We start from the raw sequence: 20,124 nt of genomic DNA, 5'->3' as shown, positions 1-20,124 counted from the left end.
TATGGATCTACCACAGACATTATTACAACCAATGATGGATTTCTCCAAGTCATGGTCCCCCCCCCCCACCTAGTCACAGAAGTTCGTGAAAGCCCCAGATAGATGCTGGGCATTGGCACGTCACAGTCAGAGTGCCAGATTAGAGAATGACACGGTGACAAAATTCATCACCGTTCCCGTCCCCGTGGATAACCGCGGGAAATAATCCCATATCATTTTCTAGTGTCTATTTCAACCTCAGTCCTTCTACACCAGCATTCTTCAAAGCAATGGTTGTGGCCATTCATACTCTGATTCTTATGTGAGCCAAGGATAATGAAGCCATTGTGACATCACTGATGTGATTGGCTCTTAGGCACTGGTGGAATGAGGCATTATGACATCACAATATCTGCTCTGGAATGTTGCTGCTCAATCTCAGCATTCTTCAAAGCAAAGCTTGCGGGTCAGTGGTTGTGGCCATTCATACTCTGATTCTTCCCTCTCTCCTTAAAGAATGACATGAAGATGGTTTCCCGCGGTTATCCGCGGGGACGGGAACGGTGATGAATTTTGTCACCGTGTCATTCTCTATGCCAGATCTATCTGTGATTCCGGGAGGTCACCAAGAGAACACATCCAGCTCATTTTCTTCAGTCTCTTTTGGTTCATTAGTTGCTCCGGTCCTGGTACACCACAGCCTGCAAACCTCCAACATGCCCTCCATAGAAAGCAATGATTACAGGAATCCTGCCAGCATCGCTGCAAAGATTGAAGGTAGATGCTCCTCCCATCTTCCCTATCTGCTACTGACTCTCGTGTGCCCCTCTCCTTCCTGCTTCTCTTTTGTCCTCTCGTCATGATTACTTTTCTTCCTTAACGTGGTTCAGTTAACTTTATCAAAGCAAAGGAGAGTATCTCTGTCCCTCAGGACCTTTTCTATATCTCATACTCTCCTGAAGATCCTCTTAGTATTCTTCGGATAATTGGTGCCTTTTTTTTTTTTTTTTTTTTACAGAGCCTGCCCTGTCTTCCGCCCACCACCTATCTGAGGACTCTGATTACGAAGATTATGATTTCAGCAGTAAGCCTCCTCTGGCTCTCTCGACGTTTTACAGTGAGCAAATCCTCTGCTCTAGGCTCATCTCTGCCTGTGCCACCCCCAAGATGGGTCCAGATGAGTGAAGGAGATTAATTCCTTCATCAAGTCAAATCCTTGCATTTTGCATGGTCAGACCAGTTAAACAGTGAAAAGAAATATCCTAGGATACAAATTTTAAATTTTCTTTCATATTTTTCTTTCAGATTCTCTTCGCTATAAACCGATAGATGACCACGTCCAGCAGAAGAACACGCCAATGGCACCTCTTCAAGAAGGTTGGAAGTGAATGTGGCACACACTTAGGAGAAGACGGATGAGATATACATATACCCCCAGATTCCATATATGGGGACTAAAGTTGCAGGCACAAATTTGGCAGCTTGGCCAAACTGCACATGCAACTTAATTGTTTGAGTCAATTGGCGCTGATAATTGGCCATTGAAAAGCAACTATCAGCACTAATTAGAATTTATGTGCACAAAAATTTCTAAGCATAGTCTGTATAGTGGTGCACGTAAATTCTGACACACGGATCTCAAGAGAGGTTATGGCCACGAGAGGGGCATGGGTGTGCTGTGGGCGTTCCTATAAATTACGTGCATTATTATAGAATATAGAATTTAGGCACGAGCATGTACACTGGTTTTCGTTGGTAAAAATGGTCGTTTTAGTCATGTGGCCGGCCGCTAAAGCAACACAGGACTAAGAGATTGCACTCTGTGCTCTGGCTTTAGGAATGATTCTGATCCCTGAAGTTTGGTAATTGCATTTTGCTCATTGGACGACCCCTGATGCAGGTCTTGTATGCCAAAACACGGCTCGTGTTGGGTCAATAAAGGGCCTTCTGGAGGTTGGGTGAATCCCCAGCTCTACATCCCTGCATTTTTTTTTAAATTTTTTTACTTTATGCTTGATGCAATTTGATTTGTTGAGCAGGCAGCCTACTCAATCAGTCAAACTGCATCAAGCAAAAAGCAAACAAACAAAAAAAGCAGGGATCTAGGGCTGGGGATTCACCCAACCTCCTGAAGGCCCTGACAGTGCTGATCTGAATTTCATTGGTTGAATAGCCTCTGCCTGCTGCCTGCTCAGTCAATCAAATTCAGAGCAGTGCCCTCAGGGCCTTCATGGGGTTGGGTGAATCACCTGAAGACTTTGATTGTACACCAATGGTCCTAAGTTTGGATGTCCTGTTGGCTAAGACATCAAAGTAGATGATTTTGGGGGGGAAAATTTTTTTTAGACATTTAGCGATTTTGCTGGTTTCAAAAATAGGTGTTTGTTTGTCCCCCCCCCCCCCCCCCCCCCCGACTTTGGACAACTTGTGAGAAATGTCCAAAGTCGGACTTAGACGTCCCATTGAAAATGCCCCTCCATGTCTTACAGAAATGCTCAAAATTCTTTTTTGTCTCCATTTTTAGGTTATCAAGATGCTGACAGACCTGATTCTCAGAGCTCCTTGTCAGAGAAGGTACAGGAGCAAGAAAATTACTACAATCAGCCCATCTCTAGCCCCTACCCAGCGCCTACCTGTGTACCTTCGGCTGCCTCCCCTCAGGGTAAGAGGTTTCCCGTTGTAATCTCACTGACAGACATTTCCATTCACCTGCCCTAAGTTTCTGCCTTTTGTTAGTTTCCAGATTTCCTAATGTAAAATTTAATAAGTTCCTCAACCACTGCAATATGTTCTGGCACCTGAGAAACGTTAGAAAAATCCTACAATAACAACGATAATTTTTATTGAACGTTTTCCTACAATGTGATTTTGAGGACATGTGATGTCACATGTTGGGTCCGGTTGGACAATCACATGTGTACTATATATTTGAACTTATAGTTGAATTTTTATTGCAAAGAGCGAATAATGAATCATCTTTCAGAACATCCACATCTTTATTGTTTGGATGGTTCTCACCCTGGAGGATTGGGTCTTCTCTTTGTTTTGCTGAGTCACATTGTTGAATACATCTGATCTTAAAGTTACAGGCATGACACAACAAAATAGCTTTCTCTAGCCGATTACACTTCAGTTTTTATGCCTCAACATCCAAGGTCGTATCGTAGCTATCAGAGTTTTTACTAGCACGGATTATAAAGTAAGTTACAGATATGCTGTGAAATAAAATAGGTGGGGTTTTTTTTTTTTTGGGGGGGGGTGGGGGGATAAAAGAACTACAAACAATACAAAACACAGCCCTACGACTGATCTACTCACTGAAGAAATTTGACCACATCACAGAGGCATCCCACGACTCACATTGGCTCCCAATACAAGCGAGAATACACTTCAAATTTTACTGCCTACTATTTAAAGCAATAAACGGAGACAGCCCAGCCTATTGGAACAATCGACTAGTTCAATCCACCTCAACCAGACGGTGTCAGGTCATAAGCGCGCCGGGACAAAGGCGCGCGCAGACAACTGAGCGCAACGCGGAGGCGCGCGCCGAAGAAAATGACTGTTTTAAAGGGCTCCGACGGGGGGTTTGGGGGGATCCCCCCCCCACTTTACTTTATATAGATCGCGCCACGTTGTGGGGGCGTTGTGGGGGGTTTGGGAGGTTGTAACCCCCCACATTTTACTGAAAACTTCACTTTTTCCCTAAAAAACAGGGAAACAGTTAAGTTTCCAGTATAATGAGGGCGGTTACAACCCCCCAAACCCCCCACAACGCCGCTGCGATCTGTATTAAGTAAAGTGGGGGGGGGGGGAGTTCCTCAACAAAACCTCCCGTCGGAGCCCCTAAAAACACTTTTTCTTCGGCGCCGCTTCCATCTTGCGCTCAGTTGTCGGCGCACGTCTTTGTCTTCGGCAGTTTTGTCTATGAACCCAACCAGACATAGGAGAACCCACGCACCATTCACACACCCTCCAACCAAAAACGTCAAAAGAAAAAAAACTGTACGACAACCTCCTAGCCACTCAACCTCCAACTCTACAGCCTATTGACCTCAACCACAGACTACATAACCTTCAAATAAGAAATAAAAACCCTTCTATTCAAAAAACACATAAAACCGAACCAACTCATCAGAAATGTCCCAAGCATCACCTGCAACTACTCCATATGTATTTCTAATACCATGACAATTCAGATGTAATCCTTAGCAACTCAAAGAAATGTACAAACTACTCCCTAAATACTTCTAGTGTCCTGACAATCCATTTGTAATCCGCCTTGAACCACAAGGTAATGGCGGAATAGAAATCCCTAATGTAATGTAATATATGCTTGGCTTGTTTCAGCCTCACGGGCTACAGAAGACACATCTAGCACTTCATCTGAGGAAGAAGGCTGGTATGAAAATTTCAGACTTCCTCAATCTGAGAATCTGCTCCCTATCTCAGGTGAGCCCACCTGGTGTAAACAAGATGATGAACTTTTTAAAAAATAAAATTGATGCATGTTTCCTATTTCAGAAACAATATTCAATATGGCTCAATTTATCCTTTAGCTTGAACCAGTCTTCAATATATATCTCGAAAGACACACCATTAGTGATACTCGCACATCTAAACCATTACACTTCCCCCTCCGTATTCGCGGGAGTTCAGGGCAGAGCCGGCCCGCGAATATTTAAAAAACGTGAATAATATTCAAGCCGGTTCTGCCCTTATCCCCCACTTCCCCTGGCTATTTTAAGCCCTGAAAGTCCCCCCTTAAGCCTTACCTGGTGGTCTAGCGGGTTTTCGGGGCAGGAGCGATCTTCCCACGCTCCTGCCCCGTGCAGATCGCTCACAGGAAATGGCTACCTTGAGCTCCCGTAGTCTCTCGAGCCATTTCCTGTGAGCGATCTGCACGGGGCAGGAGCGTGGGAAGATTGCTCCTGCTCCGAAAACCCACTAGACCACCAGGTAAGGCTTAAGGGGGGGCTTACAAGCTTAAAATAGCCTGAAAAATGAAAATGTATTTTTTGATCTGAAACCGCGAATAAGCGAATCCATAAATACGGAATTCGCAAATACGGAGGGGGAAGTGTAAATTTGATTTAAAGAACCTCAGAACATCTCCATGCAGTCTCCATGTAGTCATTGCCTTAAGCTTGACGTGCAGGTTACTTATTAACAACTATCCAATTTAAATAATTTAAAGTGCAAAGTTTAAAGTGTAAACTTAAATATCTTCATTATATCTTAAAGGCTGTTAGTACTTAAAATTTTTTTTCCAAGTACTTAGCTTATTCATGTGGTCTTAACCATCGGGATAATCAGGCGGGATAGCGCAGTGGCATAGCCAGACCTGTCACTTTGGGTGGGCCTTCCAAAACTAACCCCTCTTTGTCTCTATCCCTCTGCTCTGCCCCTGGATCTGGCATTTGCTCCTTGCAATATATCCTGAGTCCTCCTCCCTGGTCTACCTCGGCGTCTTCACAAGGTGAAGCAGCAACGCACATCTGCTGCCCGTACCAGCCACGCAAGCTATCCTCCGCCGCATCCTGCCAGAAAGGAAACAGGAAGTGACATCAGTGAGGGTGGGATGTGACAGAGGGAATTCTGCAGGACAGGTGCGGGAAATTGATGTGCGTCACTGCTGCCCCCTGTGAAGATGACGAGGTAGATGTGGAGGGAGGAGTTGCTGGGCTGCAGACGAATCCGGGGAAGGAAGAGAGAGAGATATGGGGAGGAGGGGCAAGGTAGCTGCTGTGGAAGTGTGTTAGGGGACCAGACAGGATGGGCCTGAGCATAGCTAAGTCACTGAGAGAACACGAAGCCTAATGGCTGTAGGCCTCTGTGCTGATGAGTGCATGTGATTGTATTAATTTATCTTGTTTGTGGTAACAGAAGTTCCTTCCTCGGGCCCCCAAGTGCAGGAAGATGCCACAGATTGTGAATACGACGACATTGATGCTTCCACGTAATAAAGGTGATCACAATGGGATGTTTTCTGGACGTTGTCTTCTCTGTCCCCCTCACCTAAAAAAGGGAACTTACAGACCAACCCTATACGCAGAGGGTCAAAGGACTTTTACAGCCAGATCTCAAGTTTCTCAAAACTTGAGATCTTTAGAGAAGTGACCCAGTATTTAAAACTGGTGTCATCCTGGGGTATTAGTTCAAGTCTTCCCTCTACCACTCACTGTCTATGTGATATATGGCAAAAGACTCTGTCTCTCTGTTCCCGAGTGCTAATCCTAGCCTTTGCCTCTCTGTGTGATCCTGGGCAACTCATTTTTTTGTCCAGTGCCTCCAGTACATACCTGAAAACAAAAGGGGTAATATTCAGCCTGTGGTGATAAGTGGCTTGTAAGCTGTTCACAGCCATCAGATGAACTAACTGGGGATATTCAATGCCAGCGCCTAGATTTTAATATCTGTGTATATACCCCTCCCGGTGCATTTCTCAGAGCCGGATTCAATTAACACAACCATTTGTGTGTCAGTGTTTTGTCTAACAGGCTGCATACTGAGAATTTGGACTATGAAGGGAGGCCGTTCCTGTTCCGATCACCTCTGGACCATGAAGGAGAGCAAAGGAAAGAAATACCGAGGAATGACTTTCACCAACTTCCAAAACTAAGATATAATGTGCTAATCACCTCAACATATTCCTTTCTGCTTCAAGAAACACACACACATGTCTGCAATGTCTGGAATGTAATCGAGCCTTGAAAAACTCTTTAGAGGAGCTTGTTAAAGAGATATCTATTTTAATTTTCTGAAGAATGTATCTGAAACGACGGATAAAATGTATTGTAAATAAGATAGTGTCTGATGGATTTTATATTGATTAAAACGTTTTCCTTCATGTAGACCGACCAAACAATTTTGAGAATAAAAGTCTGCAGTATTTAGTTTTCTGAAGTGATGCTAATCAACTTCAATAATTGATTGCTACCACCTAATTATTGACAATTGATGACGTGCTAGTCAACTACTTTGTGTGCACATCTTGGTGCATGCCCAAATCTGGACACCATATGTAGAATCCTGGGGTTAATGACCAGCTGTAAGGGGGGCACAGACATGGGTGGGGGGACATGTAGGTGCAGCCTGAATGTGTCACTAAGCGACATGTGCAGCCTAAAAAAATGGTACCAGGCGCGCACATTGCATGATGAACGTAGGCCAGGGGTGTCAAAGTCCCTCCTCGAGGGCCGCAATCCAGTCGGGTTTTCAGGATTTCCCCAAGGAATCTGCATGAGATCTATTAGCCTACAATGAAAGCAGTGCATGCAAATAGATCTCATGCATATTCATTGGGGAAATCTTGAAAACCCGACTGGATTGCGGCCCTCGAGGAGGGACTTTGGCACCCCTGACTTAGACGTTTCAACTTATACCAGCCATTGACATACAATGGCATGCCAGAGGAGCTACCTTATAATGTAGGGTTGCCAGATTTTACTATAGTAAAACACGGATCCCCCTAGACTCACCCCAAATCCTCACCATTCTACCCATCCCCGCCTCCTTATGCCCCAGCCCCGCCCCAATCCTGCTCTAGCCCCGCCCCCGGCTCTCGTCAGGCAGGAGGAAATCCGTGTATGCACGGATGCCACGCGGTAACATCACGCGGGCGTGCATATGACGCTATCGCTTGGCGTCCGCACATGCACGGATTTCCTCCTGCCCGACGTGATGTAGAGGAAGCTTTTCAAAACCCAGACAAAGTGCTGAGTTTTGAAAAGCCGTCCGGAGCCCCGGACATGTCCTCGAAAAGGAGAATCCGGGACAATCCGGACATCTAGGAACCCTATTATAATGTCTTCGCTGTGCCCAGATACCGTTATAATACTGGTGATAAGCACACATAAGCAATGCCTCCGCTGGGTCAGACCTGAGGTCCATCGTGCCCAGCAGTCTGCTCACGCGGCGGCCCAACAGGTCCAGGACCTGTGCAGTAATCCTCTATCTATACCCCTCTATTCCCTTTTCCATCAGGAAATTGTCCAATCCTTTCTTGAACCCCAGTACCGTACTCTGCCCTATTACATCCTCTGGAAGCGCATTCCAGGTGTCCACCACACGTTGGGTAAAGAAGAACTTCCTAGCGTTCGTTTTGAATCTGTCCCTTTTCAACTTTTCCGAATACCCTCTTGTTCTTTTATTATTCGAAAGTTTGAAGAATCTGTCCCTCTCACAGTCGTGCCCACATCTTGGCACCAATTTATAGAATCACCTCCTGTGCTTTTAAGGTGTATTTTGAGAGTAGAATATTACAATTTTCCATGTGGACAGTCCAGTTCAGTTCCCCCCTCTTCAAGTGCAAAATGAACTCATTCACTACTAGAAGTATAGAGACCATAAGCCATTATTAAGATGGACTTGGGAAAATCCACTGCTTATTCCTAAAATAAGCGGCATAAAATATTTTTTTACTCCTTAGGATCTTGCCAGGTACTTGTGACCTGGGTTTGGCCACTGTTGGAAACAGGATACTGGACTTGATGGGCCTTCAGTCTGTCCCAGCATGGCAACTCGTATGTAACCAGGTCTGGTAAATTTCTCCTGCTTATCCTCTAACTTAGTCAACTGAGGCTGGGATCTGACATCCTGAGATTTTAGTTCAAACTGCTTAAGGATTTTTCCCCTTCATTTGGTGTTCCCCTCAGTACAGTCATTGTAATAACATGCCTCCATCTGAGGCCATGCACCAGGGCTCCTTTTGGATCCTGCAACAGTGGGTTCTAGATCCAGCCACTAGGTGTCACCATTGTGCATTGACGAGTCTCCCTCCTCCCCAAAGCCCCTGACGCTTCCCAGGAATTCACAACCCTGGCTGACCCAGGGAGAGGGAGTCGAAGACTTGAGCTGAGAATCTACTTCACACATCTCACAGTGTGCAGAACAATCAGTAAGCCAGGATGAGAAAAGAGAGTGTTAAAAATGTAAAAAAAAATATTTATTATAACAAATGACTGCATGATTGCCACTGCTGAATACCGAAAAACCGCGAATAACTTTTTCGTTATTCTACTGAAGGCCCCGAAGCAGCGTGTGTAGAGTGCTGCAGACGCTGCTGAAATCGGAAGTTTTCAGGACCCGCAGCCCTTGCCAGACCCGAAGCGAGCTCTGGGTTTTGTTTTGTTTTTTTAAGTGGGCCCAGCCGGAGCAGGAGGAGAAGCTTGGGAAGCAGCAATTAAAGTCCGTTCCGGCCCCCGCTGACGTCGCCCTGGCCAGTTCACATCCTTCAGAATGCAAGAGCCGCCGCGTCCGACAGGCTCCGCGCCGCCGCGCGCGTGCGCACTCCTACCTGCGGGTCCCTACAGCTCACGGAAAACGGGAGCATGCAGGTGGGAGTGCGCGTGCGCGCTTAGGGCTTTATTATATTAGATATGCGGGAAGAAGTAAAAGGGTTGGGAGCCACATTCTTGCTTAGTTATCCATGTAAATGCCTAGTAAAATATGCCGGGACTAAGTAAGTATTCTTTTTACCAGAGCAACTTCGTAGTTTTTTGAACTCTAAGAAAATCACATAGTATGTCTGAAGGCTGTTTTATCGTAATAGAGCCGGAATAGTATCCACGTTAAGCCTTTCTTTAGTATACCCCTACAACCCTTTTCTCCTGTAACTTTCCCCTCATGCATTTGTAATTTGCTGAATGTCCAGCCTTCTCTTGATGTGAACCGCCTAGAAGTCGACTGACTATGGCGGTATAGAAAAATAAAGTTATTATTATTATTATTATACATGATGTTTAAACCCTTTCAGGACCAAGGGACATATTTGTCCCATAACTTTAAAATCCTATAAATTTTGATTGGGATAGTCTACAGTTCTAAATTTGATATGTACGGATTCCATATGATACTACCTTTATGTAAACAAACTGGTTCCGACATTCATTCATTAGCGTCGTTGCCAGATTGACGAGAAGATTCACTTGCCACACTGTCCATAAGCCAGAAGTGTGATTTTTTTAAATAAAAATAATGATATTTCACAAAAAAAAAATCAATTTTTTGGCATCTGCAAGCCCTTTTTACCATAAAAATGTCGTCAAAACCACAAAAATTGGCCTACGATCCTTATGGTCCTGAAAGGGTTAAGAAGTTAGAGCTCCTTATCTTTTCTTTTTTTTTTTTTTTGTTTCTCAGTCTTAATTGAGGTCAAATAAGAGCATTAATATGGAGTTAAATTTAAATCCTAACTTAAGAGATATTTTTGATTTCTTTTAATTAAGGATGTTGATTTGGACTCTTTTTTCTTTATATTAACTTAGGGTATCTATGTATATTCTTATATTGAAGCTCTGGTTTTCTGTAACTAGAGGAGTTCTTGTGTATTTGTTGGAAAATGAATAAAAATTAAATTAAAAAAAAAAAAGACAGGTATGAAAATTTAGATGCTGGATCAAGGCCTAAATTTTACAGGCATTGGGGATGTTCCTGTGAGCTACTTTCATAATTACGAGGGTGGCTTGAAACGTTTGGTGAAAAAGCAAGTCAAACGACGTAGCCTCCATCGAGGGCCAGACACTTAGGGCTCCTTTTACAAAGCTGCGACAGCAGTTTTAGCCCGCGCCAGACGCGAATGCCAACATTGAGCTGGTGTCGGTTCTAGCCGCGCAGTGCAGGTTTAATGTGCGCCAAAAACACTAGCGCATCTTAGTAAAAGGAGCCCTTAGTCCAGCGAGTTTCCGTTTTTTTTTTGCGAGCTATTTTTCCTATGATATGAAAAAGCTGGAAGCTCGCTGGACTAAGTGTATAGCCCTCGACGGAGGCTACGTTGTTTGGCTTTTTCCACCAAATGTTTCAAACCATCCTCATATAGAATAAGGTGGATCCATGCCTAGTTTTCGGCATGAGGTTTTGCACCAGGTTTCTAGATTGTAAGCTCCTTCGAGCAGGGACTGTCTCCTTTGCGGTTCTGTAGTGCTATAGAAATAATTAAGAGGAGGAGGAGGAGAGTATAACGAGAACGGGAACAAGAAATTTGAATGAAGTCTGACAATCAAGAGGGCTTGGTTAGTTTCCCAGTTCCTTGGATCTGAATTTCCTATTACCAGAGAGCATCGCTTAAAGCCTGGTCAAGTGAAGAACTACTCGTGGAAATCTGCAGTGGAAAGCCATGGAAGCCTTTCAGACAGCACGCTTTCATTTGCTAAATAATTCACACATTCCCCCGTGCCAAGCGATGCTGTCGTCTGAATTTGAGAAAAGCTGCAGCTAAAAATAAAAGCAAAAATCCAATCAGAACAGAAGTAAACATGGCTGTTAACACAACAGCGTAGGCGATGGAAAATCAAGCCACACGGCCATTACATCAGAAACTCCCTCCCTTAACAGTGGTTCCATTTCAATGCGATGAACATCTCAACTGCTAGATCAAGATGGTGCTTAGTTGCTGAGTTTTAATTCATTATTTTATTTTATTTTTTTTTCATTGTATATAAGAACTTATGAGTTGTCAGGCTAGGACAGACTGAAGGTCCATCAAGCCCAGCAACCTGTTTCCAGCAGTGGCCAACCCAGGTCCCAAGTACTTGGCAGAAACCCAAAGAGTAGCAACATTCAGTAGAGATTGTGAAGTCCCTCCCCCTCCAAAGAAAAGCATACAGAAGGCGACCAAAAGGTCTCAAGCGTCCCCCCCTCCAAAGAAAAGCATATAGAAGGCGACCAAAAGGTCTTAAGCGTCCCCCCCTCCAAAGAAAAGCATACAGAAGGCGACCAAAAGGTCTCAAGCGTCCCCCCCTCCAAAGAAAAGCATACAGAAGGCGTCCAAAGGTCTCAAGCATCCTCCCCTCCAAAGAAAAGCATATAGAAGGCGACCAAAAGGTCTCAAGCATCCCCCTCCAAAGAAAAGCATACAGAAGGCGACCAAAAGGTCTCAAGCATCCCCCCTCCAAAGAAAAGCATACAGAAGGCGACCAAAAGGTCTCAAGCGTCCCCCCTCCAAAGAAAAGCATACAGAAGGCGACCAAAGGTCTCAAGCGTCCCCCCCTCCAAAGAAAAGCATATAGAAGGTGACCAAAAGGTCTCAAGCGTCCCCCCTCCAAAGAAAAGCATACAGAAGGTGAGAAAAAGGTCTCAAGCGCTCCAAAGGCCCATACTCTTGTGGCCCCTAGGCAACTCACAAGTCTTTGCCCAACTAAAAAAAAAAGTGTACAGTATCCGATCCTGGGCAAGGGCATGTTGCACACCAGAGTGTCTAAGATCGAGGATTTAAAAGGAGGCTATGACCTCATGGGGATAAGGAAGCCAAATAAGCTCTCCAAACAAGCCTGCATCTCGGGCCTCCCAAATTGTGTACCATAAATCTCCAGTTCCAAAAGGAGGGAGGTTCAGAAACAGTCCAAGACCGTAAGATACATTTTCGAGCAAGGAGACACACCTTACGACACAATTGCGGGCCCCCCCCTCCCCCGAGGGAGACCACTGAAAGCTCCAGGCATGTCCAGGACTAATTGCTCCAGCACCATACCCGAAAGGGCACACTGGAATCCTTGCTTCTTTTTTTAATGTAGGCCACGAAACGTGGTACCCAGGAGAACGTGGGCTGCTGGCCTGGGGGCATATAGCCCAACTGCTATACCAGATAGGGCTAGAAGGTTAAGCTGAAGGTGAGCGCTCTGAAAAATCTCCCGAAAATGACTCTGCGCCCCAGAAAATACAAAAGCACATGCTACGGTGACATTGGTTTAGACTTGTGTTTGCATCTGTGTCTGTGCGCGTGTGCCTCTCACTTGTTGCTACGAGGGTTTCAACGTCTCCCCACACCACTGTTTCTATTTCTGAACCTCCCCCTTCCTCTTCTCCACCATATGTGGTAGGGCAAAGCCTCTTGCTTTGATGAAGAATCCGAGATAAACTCCAGCTGAAGGAAGTGGCTGTGGGAGACCAGTTTTCCACTGAGGCTAGGCGAGTCTTTTTGGTTGTCTTTCCAGTTTGCTCTCTTTCTTTCTTTTTCTCTCTGTCAGACTCCGAAAATTGTATTGGCCCGACATTTTGTTTGTGTAGGGTCATTCCAATCATTAGGCAAATCTAGGTGGATCTAGCGCTAGGGTTACCGTGTTTTGAGTGGTAAAACCCCAGACACATGTCCCTGTCCCGTTCTGCCCCAGCCTCGCCCCCACAAAACCTCCTCTCGTCTTCCCCCGACAAGCTCCGGCCATGTCTAGGGGGACCTGGCGCATGCGCGGATGTGTGGATTTATAGATTTCGGGTTTTTTTGTTCGGATGTGCGCGACAACATAATTGTCACAAATCATTTGATTCTCATACTAAAGCGTTCTAACAACTATTCAACCAAGATTGCTTTCTTACCCCCGTTTACAAAACTGCAGTGTGGTTTTTAGCGCCGGCTGCGGCAGTAACAGCTCTGACGCTCATATGAGCTGTTACCGCCGCAGCTGGCGCTATTAACCGCGCTTCAGCTTTATAAAAGGGGAGGGGGGGAATAGTTTCCCTATCTATTAACAGTCTTTCTAAGTGATCTGATGCAAAGAAGACAAAATAATAATAATACCGCAAGGCCGTAAAGTTCTATGCGGTTTACAAGAGTTAAAAAAAAAAACAATTAAAGAAGTTGAATAGAACTAAAAAAGTTAAAAGCCAATAATCAGAGACACTAAAATGATCAAAATAGTGCAGGAGTAGGGAACTCTGGTCCTCGAGAGCCGTATTCCAGTTGGGTTTTCAGGATTTCCCCAATAAATATGCATTGAAAGCAGTGCATGCAAATAGATCTCATGCATATTCATTGGGGAAATCCTGAAAACCCGACTGGAATACGGCTCTCGAGGACCGGAGTTCCCTACCCCTGAAATAGTGCTTCATAAAATTTTTATGAATTAGCTGCCTAAATACTTTGAAAACAGATATGTTTTTAGACATCTCCTAAATTCCCCATAAGTGTCAGTAAGCAAAAGCAATTGTTCTAAATCCTGACCCCATAACGCTGCTTGATATAAAAAAAAGATTTTGATGAAGTTTTTTATCTTTACATCTAACAGGCAGAAAAACAAAATTCAGATGTGAGTTTCTCTTATGTCTGTTGCTTGCAAAAGAGAAAAGCTCAATTATGTATTTGGGAGCTAAACCAAACAAAGCCTTAAAACAGAAGCAACCAAACTTATTTAGCATCTGAAAAGGTAAATAATACATTTTGAAGAAAATTTCAAGAAAAATGTAGCTCCCAGAGCCCAAACTCTTGATTTACATTCAAGGAATTGTTTGAGCCTAGCCTGCACGGCTCTGGAAAAATCTGTACCTTTTTCTCCACCAAAAAAATAAGGTCCCTTTTTATCAAGATGCGTTAGGGTTTTTTTTAAATCGCTGGCCATGGTGGTAAAAACTCCATGGTCATAGGAATTCTATTCTGGGCCTTTCTCGTCATGACCTCCCCTCTGAAATTTCATAGGTAAATAATAATAATTTGTCATTATAATATCAACATTGGTCAGAGCTAGCAGTTCTTTGAAATATTTTCTCAATAAAATCTCTGCTAACAACAAAAGACAAACTGGGAAATTCAGAAATCTCAAGATTAGAAAATCGAACCCGATTCATCACATTCTCAATCTGTCTATGGAGAAATCAACTTGTTCTTGATTCCAGTAGTCCCGACTTGCTGCGGGGAATTTATCTGAGATTCAATCTTTTTAACAGAGGTATCTAATCCCAACAACTTTTGATCCATGTCCTCCACTTGAAAGACGGCCTCTTGAGAAAATAAACAGAGCTGCTGCACTGGACCTTGCGACATTGCTTCAGTCCGCTCCAGAACTTTCTAGGCATCAATTAAGGAAATCCGTGATTAGGGATTGTGGCGCCCTGAGCTAACTTGCAGCGGCGCGTCCTTGCCCACCATCATATCACTTCAGGCACCCCCCACCCTCCTCCCCTGTGTCCAGTCTCTCTTTCCCTTTCGTCTGTCCCCCCTTTCCTGTGGCCAGCCCCTGGGTCTTCCCTCTGCCACATCCCATCCACAGGAGGAGAGAGGACACACCAGAGAGAATACCCAGGAGCTGGCCGAAGGCAGCCTGTCGAGCTTAGGATTATGATATGGCTCTGGAAAAAGGAGGACATAAGTATGTTTTCAATAATTTCCTGAACTGCTGGTAAGAGATGGAGCTAACTAACAGATTTACAAACTCTTTCATCAAAAGAAGCTGCCTGAAAAGGCCATTTGTTTTTATGCTCACTGTTTCAATTTTATTTTGTAAACCGCATAGAACTCCTAAGGTACTGCGGTATATAAAGTCATTTTTATATTATTCAAAGCCATGGAAGTAAAATCCGGATGTCTCAATCTGCCCTCCTTTTTCTGGAGCCAGATGGAGCCTGCTGCTGGAAACCAACATAAACCTTACTAGGCCACGGGGGAGTAAAAGAGGTGAGGAAGCACTGCTGGACCCGTAGGGTGGCGAAGAAAAAGCTTAGTCTGCAGACCAGTTGAGGTCATAGGCTGGGCAATTTGGCACCCTGAATCTCCAGCGCCCTGGGTAAGATCCTCACCTGGTCCAGTGGTTCAGATGGTCCTGTCTACGGTGCTTCAGCATCAATTACTGAAACCATAGAAGTAAGATGAGCTGTACAGCTGACCCACCCCCTTCTGGGGGAGGGGGGGGGAACCCCCATCTAGGGATAACCCTTAGAAGAGGATGAATGTGAAGAAATGGATGGATCAGGGCTTTCCCCTGAACTTAAAGAGGCACCGGAGTCTAAAGCCAAAATTAGACGTCTCTCTATCAGGCCTGGAATAGATGGTTTACTCACCACCAGTGTTTAAGCTTAGACTTGTGTTTCCCTGCGGCAAATCAAGTTTCAAGTTTATTAAAAATTTGATAAAACGCTAATCATAAAATCTAAGCGCTTTACAGTAAAAAAAAAATGTAAAAAGGGGTCCAGTTAACAAACTATTAATGACATAACTTTACTTACATGAGACAATAGGATAGTGGGGAGAAATACAATTTGAAAGAAAGAGAGAACAATTAAGGGGAAAGGGAAAAATCAATTTTGGTGTGGAAAATGAGCAAGGAAAGTCCCATACGTCAATTAACAGTCATATGCAGTTAAGGATTTACAGTATTACGGCACAACCTGGAATCTGAAAGAAAGTTAAAAAGCTTGACAACGAGACACATCCAGAAGGAGAGACAGTTGCTGCTAAGTTATGAACAATGCTATATGCACTTTAATAGAGTAACTCAGCAACCGAGCAGAGACTCCTGGCTCTACTGGGGCTCCAAAGGGGCTCCACAAGGGGCCTGGCATTCCCCTTAGGGCACATCCTTTTGGCCATGCTTCTTCCCATCCTTTATGTTCTTTCCTCTAATGTAATCTTGTAGTTCTTCCCTTCCTTACCCCACTGTCTGATGAACGTTATGTACTTTTTTTGTTGTTGACACTTATGGAAAATTTTATTTGTATTAATGTACTTTTTAGGAATGTTCTCTACCCAATTTTAGTTTGTACAGCGCTTAGAAAGTTTTCATAAGCGTTTTATCAAATTTTGAATAAACTGTAAAAAACCCCCCCCCCCCAAACTTTAAACATACGAACTTCTTGAAAATCGAGTTATTTGTGCTAAGTCTCTCATATCCTCTACAATTCTGGGTTGGGTTGTATTATTGGCTAAAGTGGTCTGTGAAGAGGATGGTCTTTTATCCCTTTCTTGAACTTTCCGGTGTCCTTTTTTAGTTTTAGTTCCTTCGGAAGGTCGTTACACCATCTTGGAGACATCAACGAGAACATTCTTTTCTTGACGCTTTTGTATTTGATGTCTCTGAAGAAGGGAATGTCCAGTAGATGCTCTTTGGCTCAAGCATAGGGCGCACACTGACGTGTGGTGGTATAGTCTGTTCGCTGGAGCCTGTGACTCAGGTGAAGTATTTTCTTTAGTTGCTATATGGATAGAGACCTATAGGAGTTAACCTTTTCTCTTTTCCAGCCTCTGTTCCCAATAGATTTTCTCTTTATTAGCTTCTATATATTATTATTTTTTCTTGGAGTTTTTTTTTGTCTCATTTTGTCGCTTTCTATTTTCATGTATCTTATTCTTCCCTCCATGGCGGTCTCTTCTTCTCATCTGGTTTGTCTCCCTTACTTTTCTTCTGAGAAGTTGATAGATGTTGCACCTTGATGAGAAGGGGAAAGAGAGAGATGAAAGCACTTGATTGGAAGAGATATGTGGTGAAGCTTTAGATGACTTTAGAAAAGGTCAAATGTTAACTTAAGATGCTGGAGTGTCTTCAGGAAAGGAGGACCCTGCCCCTTCCTTCCTGAGTGCTGCTGACAACAAGTTGTTTTTCAAGGGCTGTGTCTCCCAGACACGGGGCAGACGCTGGTTCTGGGTGCGTGGGAGCATCAATCCCAACCAGCAGGAAAACCAACAAAGTAATCCCATGTGCATCACCTCTGCGTGCCACACGCCCACAGGCAGCTAGAAGATCCGCAAATGGGTTTGGTGTGCTAGTTCCCTCATTGCCACCATCCAAATGGCTACTCCACGGATCAACTGCACTGTCCTTCCAGTGTTTCCCAATTCAGTCCCCGAGTATCCCCTTGACAGTCTGGTTTACGGGCTATCCCCAATAAATATGCATGAAATTGATTTGCAGACACTGCCTCCAAGCAAATCACTTTCATGTATATTCATTGTGGATATCCTGAAAACCTGACTGGCAAGGGGGTACGCCAGGACCGACTTAGGAAACATTGCATCTATGTTTTTCTCTTCATGGCACACGTCCACAGATGCAGCATAAGATTAACCTAAGGCAGAGTTGTATTATTATTTCACACATATATTGTGTCATGTCAACAGCTCGTGTCTATGTGGTATGAATGAATCCCTGCTACTAAATATCACTTACAATACGTTTTAAACCATTTTTTTTGCTCATATACGATTGTATCCCTTGACATATATATTTTGATGCATTTTAGGGTTCGGCCAGTTGTCTGCATCTCAACACACTCTTGGGGGTTAGCCCGTCGGACATTTCATCACGCGCTACCCCCCCCCCCCCCGCGGCAGCCTAAAATTCTAACGCCTCGTCAATGGAGGCGTTAGGTACTAGCGCGGCAGGCGGTTTAACGCGCGGTATTCCGTCCGTTAAACCGCTACCGTGCCTTTGTAAACGGACCCCCTAATGTCCCTTCACTAAAAATAATTGGCACTCGTCGTGCATACATCTTCTCGGGAACGGCACCTTCAATTTGGAACTCGCTTCCATTATACTTAAGAGCAGAACAAAGTCTGGATAAATTTACGAGTCGTTTAAAATGCTTTCTTTTTAAAGATGCCTACGACTGATTTATCCCATGCCGTTTTTATTTATTTTTATTTCTTAAAATTAAAATATTTCCCCCTGTTACCCTTTTGGTTTTATCCTTATAGGTTTTGGTTTTTTTTAAGAATTGTAATTTTTCCCTTCTATCCTTTTGTTATTATCCTTCTCTCCCCCCCCCCTCCCAGTTAGTCTGTCCTGTACGAACATGTTCATTTTAGATTTTATTGTACAATGCTTTGAAATTTTATCTTAAGTGTTTAATCAAATTTATTAAACTATAAACTATGTGACGTGTATGTCATATGCAATTTGATTTTTATATGTAAGTGTGTTTTATATGTAAGTGTGTTTTATATGTAAGTTTTGTTTTATAGTGTGTTTTTGATGTGATTTGTACAATAAATGTTATGTCTTATTATGTATGTTAATATGTAAGTCGCCCTGGATAAAAGCGTGAGATAAATAAACAAACAAACAAAACCTATTTCTATATGTAAAACAAGCCAAGACGTGGAAAAGGCTTTCTAAAATTAACCATGGTTATGTGTATAAATTTTTAAATATTGATGCCCACAGTAATTATTCATTATGCAGGATTCTTCTGGGAAGGCTGATGTTGGAATAATGATAAAATTGCTGAGTAATAATGAATAATTTATCCAAATTGTAGAAGCAAGGGGTGTGGAAGGCCTAAGAGTCTTAAAGATAAAAGGGGAGGAGAGGCAAGGTTGAGGGGTTTTCCTAGGGCACATAATACCCCCAACCCTGTCTAGAAACAGGTTCTCGGGGTTCGTATGGCTCAGATGCTAAAGCTTTAATTAAAAATAAAGATATTCTGAAGGAAAAAGCCCCCGGAAGTACAAGGTTTGCATAGGTTAACAGGATCGAAACATTCAAGATATTGAAGGGAATTGACTTAGTAGAGAAAGAGAGATTGTTCACCCTCTCCAAGGTGGAAAGGGCACTCTCTAAAGTTAAAAGGGGATAGACTCCGTACAAACATAAGGAAGTTCTTCACCCAGAGAGTGGTGGGAAACTGGAATGCTCTTCTGGAAGCTGTTATAGGGGATTCAGGAAAAGGTTAGATAAGTTCCTGCTGGACCAGAACATACACAGGTAAGGCTAAAGTCTAGTAGAGCACTGGTCTTTGACCTAAGGGCCGCCATGTAAGCGGACTGCTGGGCACAATGGACCACTGGTCTAATCCATCAGCGGCAAATCTTATGTTCTTAAAAACCCATAAAAATGATCATAACCCATAAAAACAATCCTTTGTTTTCTGGACTAAAGTTTACACGTTTCTTGAGTAGCTTTGATGAGCTGGCACTCCCTCGCTCAGGTCAGAGCAGAATTTGCACAGAGAGCTGGTTTTATGCATTCAAGGAGCTGCTCCCCACACGCCCCCGCACGTCCCAAAAGGTTCTTTTTGCACCATGCTAAGAACAAAACGTGACAAACAGCAAGATATACCCTAGCATGATCTATCATCTGAGGGTTTTTTTTCAGCTCTGCCTCTGTACATCCTAAACGGTACAATAAACACTTCATACCTCAAACCAAGAAAGGTAACATGGTAAACAGATAATACCAACCCTGCTAGTACAACTAGTTAAAAAAAAGGCACAAACATTTATCTCCGGGGAAGGTCTCAGCTTTTAATGTTTTATTCTTTTTGCCATTAGAATATCAGTTTCTCCAAATCATAAATACCATTTTGTTCTCTAGTCTATCTCGACCCGTAGAACAAGGATCTGACCTTTGGAAGCAAATCAAATACCAGGCAATTCTATCACTAGGCACCAGAAATTTGTTACCTAGATGCACTGTGCTGAGGCTAATTCTATAACAGCAGCCGGAC

The 20,124-nt window shown here is 43.7% G+C and overlaps 1 protein-coding gene across 14 annotated transcripts in view; it reads left to right on the top strand.

Annotated features, from left to right (window-relative positions):
* CD6 (CD6 molecule) overlaps positions 1-6,833 on the top strand; it is a 70,803-nt gene extending 63,970 nt beyond the window's left edge. For 11 of the 14 annotated variants that reach the window (XM_033919638.1, XM_033919636.1, XM_033919644.1 and 8 more), the window contains 7 exons: positions 655-756; positions 998-1,096; positions 1,285-1,356; positions 2,504-2,641; positions 4,330-4,431; positions 5,866-5,947; positions 6,465-6,833. In XM_033919638.1, the coding sequence (XP_033775529.1) occupies positions 655-756; positions 998-1,096; positions 1,285-1,356; positions 2,504-2,641; positions 4,330-4,431; positions 5,866-5,942 (590 nt within the window). In that variant the 3' untranslated portion in view covers positions 5,943-5,947; positions 6,465-6,833. The remainder of the gene's footprint in view (positions 1-654; positions 757-997; positions 1,097-1,284; positions 1,357-2,503; positions 2,642-4,329; positions 4,432-5,865; positions 5,948-6,464) is intronic. The other 3 variants (XM_033919633.1, XM_033919637.1, XM_033919635.1) reach the window with 3 other exon arrangements.
* Positions 6,834-20,124: the final 13,291 nt, after the last annotated feature.

Source organism: Geotrypetes seraphini, chromosome 14 (assembly GCF_902459505.1).
Source record: "Geotrypetes seraphini chromosome 14, aGeoSer1.1, whole genome shotgun sequence".
In the NCBI taxonomy this organism is placed as follows: domain Eukaryota; kingdom Metazoa; phylum Chordata; class Amphibia; order Gymnophiona; family Dermophiidae; genus Geotrypetes; species Geotrypetes seraphini.
The sequence above is the reverse complement of the archived record's forward strand: the minus strand, read 5'-3'. Positions and strand labels throughout refer to the sequence as shown.